General features: G+C 43.6%; 1 protein-coding gene across 7 annotated transcripts in view; it reads right to left on the reverse strand.

Moving 5' to 3' along the window:
• ANKRD6 (ankyrin repeat domain 6) overlaps positions 1–18,105 on the reverse strand; it is a 725,774-nt gene that overhangs the window by 281,971 nt on the left and 425,698 nt on the right. For 6 of the 7 annotated variants that reach the window (XM_085611161.1, XM_085611160.1, XM_085611166.1 and 3 more), the window contains one exon: positions 5,177–5,438. In XM_085611161.1, coding sequence (XP_085467287.1) covers positions 5,177–5,296 — 120 coding nt within the window. In that variant the 5' untranslated portion in view covers positions 5,297–5,438. Of the gene's footprint in view, positions 1–5,176; positions 5,439–18,105 lie in introns of those variants that run through there. The other variant, XM_085611165.1, reaches the window with a different exon arrangement.

Raw genomic sequence — 18,105 nt, forward strand, 5'->3', positions numbered from 1 at the left:
TTGTGGACAATGAGGGAATAGCCCCCCTCTCTCCGTTCACGATCAGATTATTTACCTCAATGCTGCTAGCAGCTCGTCTCATGGTGGCATGACACTGGAGAAACCCCACCCCACTGACACTGGTATGTGGCGGACTAAAATATGGAATATACATGCAATGGAATGACTAACTGCCTTTTTGAGAGTCCCTTTCACAACTATGTCAAAAAAGATAGGAGAACAGTAGGTGACATGGACCAAACTGGTCCATGTCACAGAGGAACAGGCAATAGTGGGGGTGGATCAATGAAAATTCACAAGGGATTTGGAGGGAGCGAAAGACACTGTATTGGTTCCTCCTGCTGAGGTGATTAGCTGACATAAGGTTGATGCACATTTAATGATACTGGATGTAACCTACTGACGATGAGTTATGTATAATATTCAACGTGTTACTTATGGTGAATCCCTCTCCCAGAAAGGAGGGGTGAGAGACTTTAAATAAAGTTGTTAAAAAACACAGAAATCATGACCTTTGGACAATGGCACAAACACCTGCCCACAAAAACGTGGCTGAAAGAACTTGACATCCCACCATAAAGAGGCATAAAAACTTTGAAGTTACCATGGAGTCAGCCGTATCCCGATTTCACATGTAAATAAACTCACAAGGTGCGTCTTCCATACAATGAGAACGATGAGATGCATCTTCCATTAGTTACCTAGTGGCCCTGCAGAACGTACATGCCTTTCTCACAATTGTAATGGCAAAAGCTGATTATGCGAATAGTTTGTACTATGGTTCCTCTTGTTTACCAATATGCAAATTACACAGGATTCAGAACACCAGAGTAAGATTGCTACTTCACCTACACCCAAGGGAGTGTATGACACCAGTCCTCCAACGCTACTCTGCCTCCTCAATACAGATGCTCTGCATTCAAGGCATACTGCATCAGTTCACAAAGCCACTCGAAAGGAAAAGGCCCGTAACACCTCCAAATTGAATGTAAACAATACTCGCAAAACAGGACACCACAATCAATATTAGCAACTCCGATCAGCATATTTCCCTACAAAAAAATGACCACTGGGGATCCCCGTTCTCTGTATAAGTAGCAAAACAACAGAACTGCTTGCCAGCCAAGATATAAAATGTGTAAGAACGTCTAACATTCAGGAAGGAAGCCAACACCTGGCTATTCTGGAGATAAACCCTAGCTCATTGGGCCCTGTTGTAAGTATTGAATTATGGCCTGATCACTACAATGCACACCGCCCTAAGGTGGTCAAACTCGCCACCACCAGTACAGTGTTCTCCAGTAAAGAACATTCAAAAGGACTGCTTATACCTTGCTTATCCCTTACAAAACCATATTTCCATTCCCCTCAGTAAACCAATCAATTCCAAAACAGACCATCAATGAATGAAGAGATCTTCCACACAATGCTTAGCCTGGGCATGCTCCACCTAGTCTGCTCCTGCATGTTCCGAAATTAACATATTGTGGTCAAACTTTACACAGCCACCTGAGTCACAATCTGTTTAAGGATGACCGTAACACAAACCATTCAGGCAGATCTTGGTACCAGCCTTTTCTTTGCCAGTTAATTTCCGCCAGCTTCCAAGGCCCCAGAGTGGCTTACCTATCTACTGTTGTGTGTAATCTAAGAACACTGAAAATACAAGTCAAGTCAGAGAATCTTATATAGTGCACATGTCACCGATATGTCTTGTGGCGCTTGCGGAGATTCCAGAGACTACGGGTCATATCCAGTTCTGTTATTTCTGGTCAAACAGCCATGTTTTCAATTCTTTGCGGAAACGCTGGTTTTCCGTGATAGACAGAAGGTGAAACGGCAGCTTGTTCCAGAGATGGGGGCGAGAAAAGAAAAAGATCGACCCCCATTTCGTATGGTGCGGACTTGTAATGGGGTAAGAAGAGATTTTGAACTGGACCTTAATGTTCTTTCTGGCTGATATCATTTGAGTTTTTTCGCTAAATTACCAGGCCCAGTGCCATAGATACTTCTATGAGTTAGGCACAGGATTTTAAAATGACCTCTTTTTCTAACTGGAAACCAGTGAAGAAACCTCGGACTAGGGACTGGGGGGGATCTAGGTAGATTTAGAATCAATCTGGCTGCAGTATTCTGAAAATTATGCAGTTTGGAAAAGAGGTCTTCAATTAAGCAGGCTAATAAGGCATTCCCGTAATCCATACGGCTGACGATTAGGCCCTGGACCAATGGCTTCCTGGTTTCAATAGGTAGCCAGTTAAAGATCTTCCGCAGCTTCGCAAGATCCCGTAACGGGTTCCCAGCACAAGATTGACATGGTTTTTCATGGAAAGCTTATTGTCGATCGTTATTCCAAGGTTACAGACTGCTTGTTTTGGGGACAGGCATGAACCCAATGCCTGAGGCCACCAGCTGCTAGACTAATACTCTTCACCAAAATACAAGACCACCTCATAATAAGGGACCTGCAGCTAAATACATTCATAAGTAGTGCATCTGTCTCTCATACTTCTTCATTGGTTACTCCACTAAGCGCTGTATTCCTACACCAGAAAATTGCAATTCTCTGATCACCCACACAGCACCAAACTCCTTCCCCCACAGGCTCACAACAAAAACTACACTTTACCAACCGAGCCCTCCGTCACGATGTAGCATGCCTACTTACAGTCTGAAAATGAGCATTGACACTCAGCATGGGGGTATTGATAATAAACTGCAAGAGGGTGAAAAGGCACACTGTTGAAAGTAGAAAACATTGTGTAAAAGAGAATGGGGGTGTGCCAACGTCATGCTAAGACATAGCTGAAAAGAGCCAAAATTGGTCCTTTGATGCCAAGATCTAAGAGTCAACGTAAGGCAAAATGGCATGGTAAAACATTCAACATTCTCTTCTTAGGGTTATATTATGTTATGTAATTTTGCAATAGCGCACTAATCAGCCATGAGGGTATCCAGGCTTGAGCTTGAGCAGGTGTGTAAGAGTGTGGTCCACACAGCCTTATTCAAAGAGCCAGGTCTTCAGCCTCTTGCGGAACCCAAGAAGCAAAGAGGAGGCTTTGATGTGTTGTGGAGGTCGTTCCATGATTTGGGTGTAATTTATGAGAACGAGAAACCTCCTGCTTTTATTATTAAAGTGGCGGGTGTCGGTGAGAGGAGGGTTTGCGAGTGGGCGTTAGGCTGAGAGTAGGTGCCTTGAGGGCTTGAGAAATTGTATGCGGCTCTTCACGTATGCTAGTCCAGTGTTCTGCAAAGATTTGTATGGGTGCGAGAGGAGTCTGAATTAACTGTTTGTGAATGGGGAGCCAGTGGAGTTCTCTGAAATGGGGTGAAATGTGGGTGCAGTGTAGGAGGTTGAGTACAACACTTGCGACGCATTCTGAATGGTCTGAAGTCTTTGTAGAAGGTGCTTGCAGGTTCCAGCACAGAGGGCTTTGCCATAGTCAATTCTGGTTGTGATGAGTGCTTGTGTGACAGTCCGTCTGGAGTGATGTGGCAGCCATTTTAAGATCTTTCGTAGCATACCAAAGTTGGGGAAGCAGGTTGCACTCACTACATTGACTTGTGCCAAAATGTTGTGCCTGTCATCCAGGTGATCCCCAGATTCCTTGTGTGGTCGTTGGGTGTTGGCCCTAATTCTACGGGCCACCAGGTGGCGTCCCATGTGGAGGTCTTTGTTTCCGAAGACCAGTATTTATGTCTTGTTGGTGCTTCAAGCAGTTGGCTCTCATCCACTTCCCTACCATGGTCATGCTGTTGGTGAAGTGGGTTCTAGTGGCGGTTGTCTTGTCTGTCAGGTTGAGGATGAGTTGGGGGTTGTCCGCATAGGAGATGATGTGATGCCTTGAGATCGGATGATGTTGTCGAGCAATTTCGTGTAGACGTTGAACAGGGTCAGACTGCGAGACGATCCCCGGGGTACTCTGCAGATCAGGTTATTGGTCTCCATTGTGACGAGTGGTGGTTCTGTGTAGTTTTTCTTCAACTACTTTTCTCTTGTTTTTTTATAGAAAAATATTAAAGTACATCAGAAAATAAATCTTTTAGAAAAAATAATATGGTGTCCTCAAAATTCCACCAAATGTATTTAAGGGTACGAAATTGGGGATGATTGTTTACACTCCTTGATGCCCCGCAAATACTCTGAGAGGGACAAAACAACTGGATCCATGCTAGTGGGCAAGAGGATAGGGAAAGACAGGGAAGGATTACAAGAGGATCAGGAATGTGCACTGGGTGGGAAAATAAACTAGGTGTTGTAGGTACTCTTTTGTTCCCTCCACATTACTCAGGCAGATGCTTGTTTGTCCCTCCCGAGATCTACAGGATGCAGCTGTATATATTTCCTATCCAGCAGCATTTTATAGCCATCAATGTTTATTTTGACTTCTGAGTTTGTCCACAAAGTGAATCCTTAAAAAACATTGCTTCATTCAAGTTCTGTTCTCCCTGTCAGTAGGTACTAATGCTATTTTTAACATCTCAAGTTATTCCTTGTCAGGAGTGAGTGGCTCGCCCAGATGGTCTTTTGTATATTCTGCGACATATTGTTCCACGTATATAAAGGTGACAAACAATAAACTATAAAGATAACGCTACGTGTTGTACTCTGCTGTTTTTGTAATGCCTTCCCTACTCTCCTCCCACATTCTTCTTGGCCATGTTTATGATGTCATGGTGAGTGACTGTATGAATGACTTGGCAACTAGAGGGAGTGGGCTGACCAGAGAGGATGCTGCTGGTGAGGCGCTCTTTTGAGGGACCTATAACTTACCATTCTCAAAAAACCTGGAACCAGTTAACTTACATGAGATGTCTACCCGACTCCTGCCTTCAGAGAGAGCATCTTCAGTTTCAATCCTGGAACTGAGCATTTCGATACATTCGGTATTTTACGAAATAGTTGCCTAGGTGCTGAGAAAAAAGAACCGTACCATTTCCTTCACATCTGAATGCAAAAACTACAACAGTCTGCCGCTAAAGGATTTGACCTAGCGGGGACACTTTAAAAAATATCAGACTCCAAAGCTTATCTGCCACCGTGTTTTTGTTTCACAATTTAGCACACTGGAAGCTTTCAATGCATGGGTTTCGGTAAGGAAAAGATTGTCGTACACAATGATTTAAAAGTTGCACCAGTTCCCAGGCCTCTGGTAAAAGATGTTTCTCACGTTACCTTGGTGACTGCTACCTTGGCTCCCTTGTTGATAAGTTGCACCACATTATCCGAGTGGCCTTTGTAGGCAGCTACAAGCAGGCGCTCCGAGAGGACGGCGACTGCATCCTGCTGGCTCATGAATTAGAGGAACAGGTTCTTAGGGCAAGCAGCAGGCTGGTAACTCAAGGGCCAAGCCGAGGCCTCCTGAATGGTTGGCAAACGGCACACCAGGCGAAGGGGCTCTCTGGGAAGAGAAGTATCACCATGTCATCTTCTGCACCTGTAGATCACAGGAAAATGGCAGTGAGCATCAGAGGAAAGAACACAGGCAATCTCCAGTCGTTAATCCAAAAAACCTTATCTTATTTTATATATTTTCCGGAAAGGAGATGTAAGAAGATGGGAACTGAAGTGTTCACAGCAGCATGTTCACTCAGAAATATTAGAAACGTGCTTGGATAACACAGAAATATATATATGGAAATTACCACCTAAAAACTGATGGTGGTAAATAAGCACAAAAAAGCAGAAACAGTGCAGTACCACACAACCTTTAACACATTTTTTCTGTGTGGATTCAAATGTTGGCTATGTATCTCACTTCCTGCATATTGCCCTACAATTTTGCGGCCAACTCGAAGTCACCACCCAGAATGGGAGAACAAATAATGATTATTTTAAAGAATCTGTAGTGCCACATCAGCACCAGAGAGGGGGGCAACTGCTGCTCCATCATTTCAAGGCCGTGTAGGCCCTTTCTTCATTCATTAATTCACAGCCCCTTCAATTGAATGACTTTGACTTAATTCTACCCCACATTTCACTGCCTTTTGTAATAGGTTGTCTTGTGTTGGCACTTTCCAGGACCACATTTTATAATCATGTACAACGCAGCTAAGGCCTGGAATGCTCTACCACTTCATCTTAGAGCCACCCAGAAACTATGTTTCGCAAGCAACTGAAGACCCACCTTTTCACATCTGCCTGCTAAACCGTTGTCTTTTTGTTTCCCCTTCCCTGCTCTCTGTAGGTCACGGTTATCCTAGCGCTTGGACGCCTTCGGGCAACAACTGCGCTCTATAAATCCCCAAGTTTACAAGTTTACAAGTTTATAAGGGCTGATATGCGAGATCAAGCAGTGTGACTCCCAAAGGACGGGGGCCCAAGGCAAATAAAGAAAACCTTCACAAGAAAGTATTCAAAGTGAAAACCATAAAGGTTTATTCAAAATAAATAAATACAGAAAGCAAAAAGATAGCCCGTTTAAATCAGCATCAATATAATTCATATGTGAAGAGAAAAATCTAAGAGTAAAGCCAATTGACAGTCTACCTTTATAAAGGGGGCAACATTTCTAAGTATGAGGTTAAATGACAATCCGACATAGGGACTGTCCAGGATGAAAGCAAGGAAAATTCCAAGTCTAAATAAATAAACAGGCTGCCATGGAGTCTGTCTTCGAAGGAACTAACAAAAGGTCTGGCACACATCCCAGAAAAGGCAATGTATAGGTTCACAGGAGTAGAAAACCACGCTCTCAGCGTGGTATGAAGTGGCACCATAGGGCTGGGCTGGGCTAATCAAGTAACATGACCTAAACCAATCAACAGTGCAGTAAAGTAAAGCAGGCTACACTATGGACTACCCACATTATTAATATATAGTTATTCCCTTTACCGTACATAAAAGGGAAATGGCATTGTATGACTGAAAAATAGACCAATTAAAATGAATAATAAACAGCTGTGGCTGCAGGCAGCAACAGTCTTGATTATTGCAACACTGCAGAACATCCCAGTCATGCCTTCCTTCGAAGCACAAGTCAGATAATGAATCACATGTTGACTGTTTTATGTTAATGGAAAAGTACTCCAGTAGGCCTTGTAAATGTGAAGAATAAAACAGAATTTATTTTCATAATTGCAAAGTGCATGTCTATGCAAGCAGTCTGAGGCTCAGTTATGTCACTTCGAGGCTTGGTTATGTTAACTTATCACATGTTTACTTAATTATTAAAACAATTCTCACCTGCATATGTATTTTTACAATACAATGAAACAATCTTGCATGTTTTTCCTCCCATATTTCTTTCATCAGATAAATAACAAGGTATCAGAAGACGACAGCCTGATTGCAATTAGTAAAATATGTATTTATGAGTGACAGTTAACTTAAAAAAAAAACACATTTCTGGACTACATTGTTCTTTAGAGGGGCAGGGCTATCCAAATTCTCAGAAAGCTGCACTGCTGTGGAGTTCTGGTCGGGGCACAAATTCCAGGCTCTGAGTTGAATGACCAGAGGCAGCGGAAGATTGCTCGTGCCAGTATAATGAAGCAACTGATAGAGGCTCAGGTTAACATGTGACTTTCAATAACAGGTTTCAAAAGGAACTAAACCCAGACACTGCCTGCCCTAATTGAACACTGAGGTGGTAGCAGCAAAATGGTGATGCCACATGCCTGCTATATATACAAGTGAAAAGCAGGGACCTCAGGCTTATTATTCAGTGACCTTGAAGGACTGTGGGAAGGAGGGAGAAGTGAGGATACTGACCAGAACAACAAACCACTGGAGTGTATATCCTGTGTTGCACAGGTAGTGCTGGGATCTTGGCAAGAGGACAAATGCTGACTTATCAAGAGGGACCTGAGATATGAGGTGTTTTACAGGAGTCCTCTCCCACTGCATATGATGAGGCCTCTGTGATATGCACAGGGTAACAACTGCAGAAATCATGGAAAAGTGAATTTACAAGCAGAGACTATGCCATCACAACTGGAGGCCCCTGACTTTTATGAAGGGCAGAGAACCTTGAGAGATTTGCTCACTGCCCTGGAGTAGCAATTTAAGAATATCCCATGGACTTCGAAAAGGGTGGAGCTCATGCGTCATTGGAGTTCAGTCAAAGACTTGCCAGCCTAACCCTTCTGGGGAAAAAGGATGTGTTACCCTACATGAAATACATTGAGGGGCATGGAATACACATGTATGTCACATGCGTACTAGTAGGAGGCAGAACATTCTTTTGGAGATAAATCAGATGCTGCCTAGAGTTGTGTGGAGGAGGCATCTGCTCCCCCTTCTTCCTGGTGGAGAAAGATGGGCGAGCTCAGAAAATGACAAAGAATATAAGAGTGCCTCAGTGGGAACAAGGAACCACGCAAGGAACGAACTAAAGAACCCTCCCTTGGGAAAGGGAATTATGAGAGCGAGCCGGAGATGAACTGACTGCTGCTCATCAGAGGGGTACAAGGTAGTGAAGGTTTATAGGGTTTTATTGAAGGGAAGGAAATTAGTTGTCACAGTCTCTCCAGTTTCTTCCTGAGCTCTCTCTGACTAGTAATATTGAAGGCAGAAATCTAGATAAGTGTTTTAATAATGGAGATGTGGACTGGGGGCCAAGATCAAGAGTGACATCATAAGACAACCCCTTAATGGGCTTAGTCCAGGTTGATGGCCTCATTTAGAGTTTGGCAGAGCACCAGTTTCGGGTGGCAGAGCCTTTGCTGGAACTGCTGTCAGAAACCTCCCATTAATGGCATGTCCTCCACAGGACCATCGGACACCAGTCTAATTATGGCGATCCTGGAGGTTTACAATTTTCCTGAGGAGATCCCCCAGGAAAGCCTGGAGATCTAGAACAGGAAAACCACAAATGATCCACAAAGTAATGGGAGAAAACTCCCACTGCACAAGGGCCATTTCTGTTTTGTTTTTCATGAAAAAACTCCCACTTTGGGAGTTAAATCCTGAAAAACAAACAAGCTTGCTGAGTGGGTACAACAAACACAGTACCCACTCTGCAACCTCAGGACAACTGCTGCAGCTGAAGCTACCCTGAAGGCTTAGTTAGACATCTCTAAATGTGGTAAGCGGACATTTACCAGGGAAGTGGCGACAATATCCTCCACTGACCTGGAGGCCCAGGGGACGCTGGTCGTACTGTAAAGGAGCCCAGATGTGGGGGCTGTGCACACTGTCACTGGAACCGTGCTATACTCGAATATGGAGCCCATAAAAAGGGTGAAACAGGTCCTGGGCTGTTTGTGTTCCGGTTCAGGGAGCACCTGGCTTGGCAGTTCGGGCTGGACTGTTCCCATTAGAGCAGGGGGGGTCAAGATGGTCTGAGGAGGCATGGTGGGCAAAATAATGATGGACTGGGATGCGGCCTGAGTAACCAGTGGCTGAGATTTAATCGAGCACTACACCCATCACTATTTGTATACCTTAATATGTCGCCCTACGTGGTACAGGTATACCTATACACGGGTCCCGTGCACACTGTATCACTGAAACCAAGCTATACCCGGCTGGTGAGCCCATAAAAAGGGTGAAACCGGTCCTGAGGTGCTTGTGTTAGACTGTTCCCACTGGAGCAGGGTCAAGAATGATTTGCATTTAGCTGGGTCCAAACTGAGGTGGCATGGTGAACGATGGACTGAGATGAGGCCCTACCAGTGGCGGACATTAATTCAAGCATTCCACCCATCGCTTTTGGTATTCTTTAATATGTGGCAGTTTAAATGAGAGCATTAGCGTTGGTCTAGGAAACTAACATTCAAGAGGAATAGACAGTTATGTACCCAACACCCCATCATTAATGATGGCAAAAAAATAGCTTGACCCTAACATTTGTAATGCTGCAGTCACCGACGAGTGGGGACATCTAGCTGCTACTGGCAGGTATCTGAAGCCACTGCCCCATTCCTATCCTTTCTCTGTCACATTAATGCTAATGCGATGGGGTCTAAGCCTAGACAAGGTGATGGCAATATATGCTGCCCTTTCTGCTAACCGTTTCGTGAATAATAGTCACCTTCGAGTACAACGACTGCCATGCTTGAATAAAATAGCTTTACCTCCCATGCAACCACAACTCTGAATTAAGATGATGCAAATATCCACGGTGTAATTAATAAATCATCAGAATCTGATTTTGCAGTTTTAAAAATGCTAATCCTGAATACAAAGTCTTGGATTTGAAAAATCTGTAAAAAGTTGATTATTTCACATCAACAATTGAGGTTTCGCTACTCCCAGACTTGAAGAAAAACAGTTTTGAAATGCACCCGCGTTCTTCAGAGTCCTTTCGGAACTAACCAGTGCAGTGATATGCTGTGATGTATCTAAACGTCTCAATAACAAACTTCTCAAAACATATAGAAAACATACGGGTGGCATGCCAAGATGCCAGCTGTACAATCTTGTCAAAGCAGGTAGGCGCTGCTCAGCACCTTGCGCTTCCATTAGGACTATAATGTGGGTGGTTAGGCTCTAGTTGTTGCTTGTAATCTTCAGGTTGTGCCAGATGGTGACAGGGCCCTTGTGCCACCCTGCCACTATCTATCCACATGTGCTTGCCTCCCCGCCTGTGGTACTAAGGCTGTAAGCCCACACTGCTACCAGAGGTTCAGTAGCTTTTGCCCTACACCTCTGTGGAAGGACAGCACACGGTTACTCCTCTCTCTACAAGGGACTTGACAGTCGCTCTGCACACCACTCACTCAGCACCATATGCTCCTTCTTTCAATATGGGTCCTGCAGCCTGTATGCCTTGTCCAACCAGGGGAACAGTAGGCTGAGGCCTCTTCTCCCACCATTGGCACAGCCAGGGCCGGCTTTAGCGCTGGTGGCGCCCGGTGCGATAATGTTTGTTGGCATACCCCCCATCCATGGTGGCGGTGGTGACCACCACCACCACTGATTCCCTCACCACCACCTTTTAACAGTGCCCCGCAAGTCTCCATAACCACTCTCTTTAAGATGCATGTAATTGGTTCTATAGCGCCACTCGTACAAGTGTAGGGTGTCAAAGTATTTTGCATCACACACACATTACACAGAGACAAACAATTATACGTATGTAAATCAGCTTATAGGAAATGTTACATAAGCCAGAGGGCTACAAGGTGTAGGAGTGACATGTCATCCATACTGGTAGGCTGTATAAAGTTTAATAGTGCTTGGTTTGGAGAAGCACAAACTCAGAATTGAAAACGGAACACCATAGTTGGGGGTTCTCTTCAACAATAAGAATAGATTTCTACCCAAATGAACCCTTTTAGCAACATTAATCTATGCTCTAATCTATACTTTGCAGTGTGCATGCAGTTCTTTTATGACAGCTAATAATTCACTGTTCTATATTAGGAATTTAATTTAGAAACTGCAAGTAACAAAAGGATGTCTCTTAGAGAAGCAGTAAACCACTGACCTATTTACATTATATGCACTTTGTGATCTGCATGGTACACGTTCTTTGCAGCAGGAATATTAATCCTCTGTGCCATTTTATGATCAGTCAAAACCTCAACTAGACAAAACTCCACTCTCTCCAGGAAGAACATTAATCACCAGAGTTATCTTGAAATTTGTTGTTCCTTGGAAACTGCTGGATGCAAAGAAGCTGCAGCAGGTGCTTTCAAAACCAAAATAAGCTTGTAAACATGGCACTCTCTGAAGTAAGCACCCAGTGCGATGCCAACGGTCGCGCCACCCTAGAGCTGGCCCTGGGCACAGCATCCTGTAGCCTCAACCAGGGGCCCTGCAACCAGTAACCCCAACCAAAGTCTCTGCCATACTCTTCACAACTCTCAGCCACAGGCTCATCAGCCGGTGCCCCTGGAAGGCCGGTGTCACTGCAGCCTGTGGCCCTTTAGCAGCTGCAGTGCAGCCTGTGTGTCCTGTTATGTCCCAATGACAGTATCATGAATTGACACTGGAAGTAGGGGTTCTGGATGTCTTGCAGCACCCCCAAAAGAAACTTGCTGGAGTTCCGAAGGTAAAGGAGCATTAAAGATGACTTTACATTTTGTTTTTATTTTGTCACGTTTGCTGTGCGTTCAGAAACAGAGGTCAAATGTCAGTCTAGTCTCCTGACAGTGCTGCTCATTCTTTTAACACAGAGACTGGTGTTCACTTTCTCTTACTGCAAAGTGCGAAGATTTTGTAAAGTGAACTGTATCACAGTCTAGTTGGTATGAAAGGAAAGACTGTTAAATTCATATAAATGATAAGTACAGATATTTCAAAATAAATAAACAGTAAAGAAGCACAACTGAAGCATCTTTTTTCTAATTCTGAAGTGTGATGGAAACCAAATTTTCTGCGCTATATAGCTTTATCAGTAAGAATTTATGTCTGTGTAAATTTAGTGGTCATTTCAATCTCAATGCAAAATGTGCTGTATGTAAATGCCACTGTCACGCCATGTGTTAGTAATATATTTGTGACGGTGTGCTCCTAAATGCAACACCAGCTACATACCACACCTTTTCCACTCTCCTGCTGAATGGTTGTGGCTCATTTAAAACACTTGTTTTCTGTGTGATGCTTGGATTTTTCAGAGTCCCTATGACTTCAGGGATGTAACATTGATGACAGCACCCGCAGTCTGAAAATTGTTCCGGCACCACTGGTAGCGTGTGGGTCTTTAGTGCAACAACTGTGTTCCAGATAATTGGTATGGCAAGCACCTCTGGCATAAGGCTTAGCGCTGCAAGGATGATGAATTAAGTTTGCAGCTCTTGGACAGGAAGCCCATATCTTAGATTCAAGCGTGTGTGGCACTTTGCTGCACAGCCCATTGCTGAGGGCCAGCGGGGTCTACTCAATCTCTTATGAGGCCCAGACAACGAGTGGAGAAGTGTGGACTCTTCTATTTGTTCATTTTGGTGACAGATGTGGTGGTTGCTGTGCCCAGGTCTGTCTGTATACTTCAATGTAGGTCCTCCCTTCCACACACAACTGAAACTGGAGCCCAAGAACCTCAATTGAAGCTGTGGCTAGCAGGGACTAGTAACGGAGATGGTTGTGTCAGTAAAACGATTGCTGAGTAGAGGTGCTGCCATCAATGTTACATCACTGAAGTGATATGGGTTGTGAAAAACCCAAGCGCCTCAGAAAGACCATTTAGCAGTAGAGCGGTAAGATCTGGTGGTGCATTCTGGAGCACCCTTTCACAAATATGTTACTAAAGAATAGTGTGGTAGCAAACTGTCTTTTCCTGACAGCACATTTTTTATTGAAATGGCAACAAAATTCGTATTGACATGCAGTTTTATTGATAAAACTGTACAATGCACAAGCAATAATGTGCGGAAATTGGGTTTCAGCAAAACTTTATCATTTGCACATTACCGAGTGTCTTGATTTGTTTTGATCCTTTTCAAATCTTTGCTCCATCACACTTTTAAGAAAGTTGTTCATTTGTGCGTTCATAACTGCTGATATATTTTGAAATGCTGCGTTTGAAAAAACCTGACATCCTACAGCTTTTCCTTTTACACTTTCTGTACTCCAACAAGATTGTCAGATAGTTTTACAAAATTCTGTAACTCTGCAGGCTGAGAAAGAAAAGTAAACACCAATCTCCATGTTAACCCCTTCGCTGCGGCGCGAATTCAGCCGCAGCGCTGGGGGGGTTTGGGGGCTTGACGGCGCCGCTGTGCTCATGACGGAACCATGCCGTCATGAGTCACGGGTGAGCTGTGCTCATGACGGCGTGGTTCCGTCATGACTCCACCCACTGCGCTAATCGCCCGCACAGGCGGGGAATTAGCGCCGCGTGGGAGGAGCGGCCGCCAACAGCCGCAGCATGACGGAACCACTCCGTCATGAGCACACAGCGCCCGTGGCTCATGACGGAGTGGTTCCGTCATGAGCGGGGAACGGGTTAAAAGAATAAGCAGCTATTTGTCAGAACACATAGCCTGAGTGACATTTGTCACCTGTCTTTAAACAGCACAGCAATTTTGACAAAATAAAAACTGTATTTAAAGGGATCTTTATTGCTCTTTCACCTTATGAACTACAGCATAGTTATTTTGGGGTGCTGCATCACTCATGTTAAGGAAATACACTTTTTTGAATAAGGAGAGATTGTGTATTATTTGTAGAATATGTTTGTCATACAATATACATGCCAAACATTTTCATGGTTCAGCACTGGTCATGTACGGATCAGATTCTTAGAGCCAACCCAGACCCATGGCTGACAATATTATTTGCCTGCGTGACCTCCTTTATTTGCTACTCGGGCATACTACATGGGGCCGCCAGTCACTTTATAAAATTATTTGAACAAGGTGAAGATTAGAAACATGGAGCCCTGCCCACATACTCCTATTTCATAACTCAACCATTAAGGCTTCTTGTAGCAGAGACGAAGAAAAGTGCGTGCAGTGAAAGTAAATTTAAAATAGGTGATCCCAGGTCAAGGACTTCAGGCCGTTGTGTTGTATGATACTGTAGTCATGAATTCTCAGGGAGAACTACTAGACCTAGGTGGGACGAGCAGATAAATAGCTTCAGTGGGGATGTTTGAAATGTGACACCGGTCAAATGTATTCTTGGTTTAGTGGTTGGGTCTGGGGGCCTTGAGTCAAGTCTACTAAGTCTGTGGCGATTTTTCTCATTGTTCTCATTTCACTAAGAGGTTTTCATTTGTTCATTTTTTAGATCGGGTTCTTAAATCTATATAAAGGGTCCAGTTTACCAAAGTGTAGAAAATCTGCACCGATAGATGTACTCCTTGAATGGGTGCAAATTTAATATTTTTTAAAATACACAAACGTTGGCAGTAGTAGGTTTGGAAAGCTGTACCAGCCTCAAGTTTCCAGGCATACTACTGGCAATCAAACACCCAGAAGTTGCTGGGATGAATGCTTGCAAATAGTCTAACCAGTGGCAATCACTCGAGGTAGCATTCCAGTCCATTGTTTTTTGCCCATTATGCCACTCTAGAGGGAGGGCCACCTAATGCAAATCAATGCTGACCCATTGACTAATGTCCATTTTCTCAGTCCATCCCAAACCATGGTTATCTCACCCTTCCATGTGGCAGCCCACGGCATGCCCACAGCATTTCTAGTAGGGAAATTTGAGATTCACACCCCCCGAATCTCACTGACTAAGCTACAGCCCTGTCCACACAAGACTGCTAAGATCTGTGAAACCGAAGGTAAGAGTAATCAAAAGTGCACTTTCCAGAACTGAATTTGCCGGTGTAGGATGAAAGACCCCGGTGCCATATGTACCAAAACTTCATGGAAGGGAGAAAAAGCGACAGAGGAAAGCGGGGTAAGATCGAGGAGACAGAGCCAGAGCAATGAGAAAGAAGGTGGTAAGAATGAAGAAGACCTAGAAATAGAGAAACAGACAGGGACACCAATTACAGAAAAAGAGATGAAAGAATGATAGGCAGACGGACCAAAATGACAGACCTAAGATATATGCATCAGTGGCACGTGCACTGTTGCATTCTTTATCACTGCTTGGTATAGGGGCTCTTCCTTTTCTAGATCTTAAATGCACCAATCAACTACTTTTTTAAAAACAATGATGTTACTCTGCAAAAAGCAATTGCCGATCAATGAGCTACACATTGTTGGGCAACTGCCTATTGCAGGTACGAATAAAAACTAATACCCCATGCAAACATTTTTATGTAAGACAGTCACTACACTGTATTACATAAATCCCCTAAATGCAGGCCGATAAGAATGCCAGCAAGGGAGACTCCAGAAAGTGCGGATTGCTTTTGTAGGTTTGCTACCATACTGACCTCTTCCCTGAGTTAAGAGAGCACCAGTTCCCGATCAGAGCTAGAACTAAAAGTTATATAACTCTGTGTCTCACAATCAAATGGTGACCAAGGCAAAACTGCTGAACTTTGACAAGATCCTCGCACGTGCATCAAAACAGAACACTCCGCCAACCAGAAGCTTCTCGTTACATCAAATCCAATGACAGAGGGAGGGAAGACATAGGCCTCTTGGCGCAAGCCATCATACACTGAAATCCCAACACAAGTCAAATGAGTCTCACCTGCATGCCAGCTAAGAAGGTCATATAAATCCGCCTGTGCGCCAAACCCAATGATGAAGAGCGTCAACCCCACACCCCGTCTCTGCGCCCTTCATGTTCTCAACTACAGAGCTTTTACTGAGCTCGTCACACAAAATCTCAATATCTGCTCTCTGCGCTAACCGTGGAAGCTCCCCACCTGTCTGGAAGTAGTTGTATTGCTATCCTTCCCCTAAAAATCGAAAGAGAGGAATAAAAAGACGCCCAAATATTGGAGATAAGTTAGGCTAATGTAGTCCGGGTTGTCTGGGCAAAGGGTTTTTCCCCCAAGCCCTGCCTCTCTCTCAGCAGCAGTGGCAGTAACCAATACGGACCCTTCAGTGTGCCTGCATAGCAGGCCTTCCCATGAGCAGTGAGGCTGCAGAAAACTGGAAACTTCATGTGTTGACTCTCTAAATGATGCTCTCCGTTATCAAACTCCAAATGGAACAGATCACGCTTGTATGACCTGAAATGGGCAGGGTAGTGCCCAATAAGATACATTAAAGATTCCCTTTTCTTGACTTGTTTTATTAATAGCTAATGAGGTGGGCACTCAATTTGAGTAAGCATTAAGAATTAGAAATCGAATGGACTTATGATATCGGCAAAAGGAGAAACAAAAACCATATACAAAAACCATCAAATTACCCAGTCCTTCAAACTGTGTTTTCAACTGCAGAAACTGTGCACAAATATACTTAATTTGTTTTTATTAAAGATATTTTGCGTTACATAAAATCCATGAAATCTTCAGATTGTTTATTCAGATTAAGTGCCCACGTCATTAGCTATAAATAACACAGTCAAGGAAAGGGAAACTTAAATTTTTCTCAGTTATCACACTCAATTCCTGCTGTCTCACAGTGTCAGCACCCCAAGAAGAGTTCGTTTTAAGCACATGGTCTACAAATGATATGATTTGTGTGTGGGGGAATAGTGACTTTAATTTCCTATGAAAATATTAATTAACCCCACGTGTTCTGCTGAGACAGCCACTCACTCGGTGCTATGGAAGTAACCACCGGAGGCAACTATTCTTGCTAACTACCAAGTCTACATGCCCTCTGGGAGCTTTCATTGCAAACTGCAAAGACAATTTGCACACGTAACCCAGGAAAAAGGACTCATTCATGTTTTGGAGGGAATTTAAAATACTCCAGTGCCATAGAATAAAATTATTAATTTGGCATAAGATGGTATGGGAAAACATTAATATTGTAAAAAAAAAATGGTTGAAAAGTAATTTCTGCAAAATAGGTTTTGGAAAAACAGGTTATCATGTGCTACCTACTGGAGCTTGTGGAGGAAAGTCTAAATTTAAAGTGCAACCCATTGACAGAATTTCCTCCATAATAATTTCCCCACGGTGGAAGAAATTCAGCTTGTGGATTGTACTCCATATTTCAGTTTTACTCTACAAATTAGAAGATTTTCAGTTCCATCCAAACTCCCAAGGAGGCTCCATGTCTCTAATGATCCAAAGTTCATCACAATTATAGGAGCAACTCACAAAATACATGAAAAAGCAATAAAAATGAAGGATCACATTTTCCATTTCGATTAGCAGACAATGTTCAGATAAATGAAATAGAAAAGGCTCTGATGGAATCCGCAGTGCTGGCAGTTGTTGCGCGTACTGCAAGGTAATACGCGTCACCTTGCTAACGTACTCCGCCAGAATCCTCGCTCCAGCTATACGTGAGCTGACTCGTCATTGTGGCAACTAGTGCAAAATCAAGCTTATCATCTGTGACAGGTCTGTAATGTGATCTTCCTAAATTTAACCTGTGGCAAAGCGTAATAATTTCCTCATGACATGCCATCCGTAACCAGCGCACGACAGGCCTTAAAAAAATGTCAGGTTGCTAACAGTGAAAAGAAAAGGTGTTTACAGAGCTTAATGCTGGATCTTAAATGAAGCTTCAAAGGTTTTTTTTTACAGTCCGCTTGTTTGCTTGCATAATTTGAGGGGTGTAATCTGCTGTCTTTTACCACTGACTTCTTCAGAAGATTCCTGCCTGTCAATGGAGCTCTAGGCAACAGTAAATATGTGGGCGGGTGATTTTTTTGAACAGTGATTATTAGGCCATTCAAGA

Source organism: Triturus cristatus, chromosome 6 (assembly GCF_964204655.1).
Source record: "Triturus cristatus chromosome 6, aTriCri1.1, whole genome shotgun sequence".
NCBI lineage: Eukaryota > Metazoa > Chordata > Amphibia > Caudata > Salamandridae > Triturus > Triturus cristatus.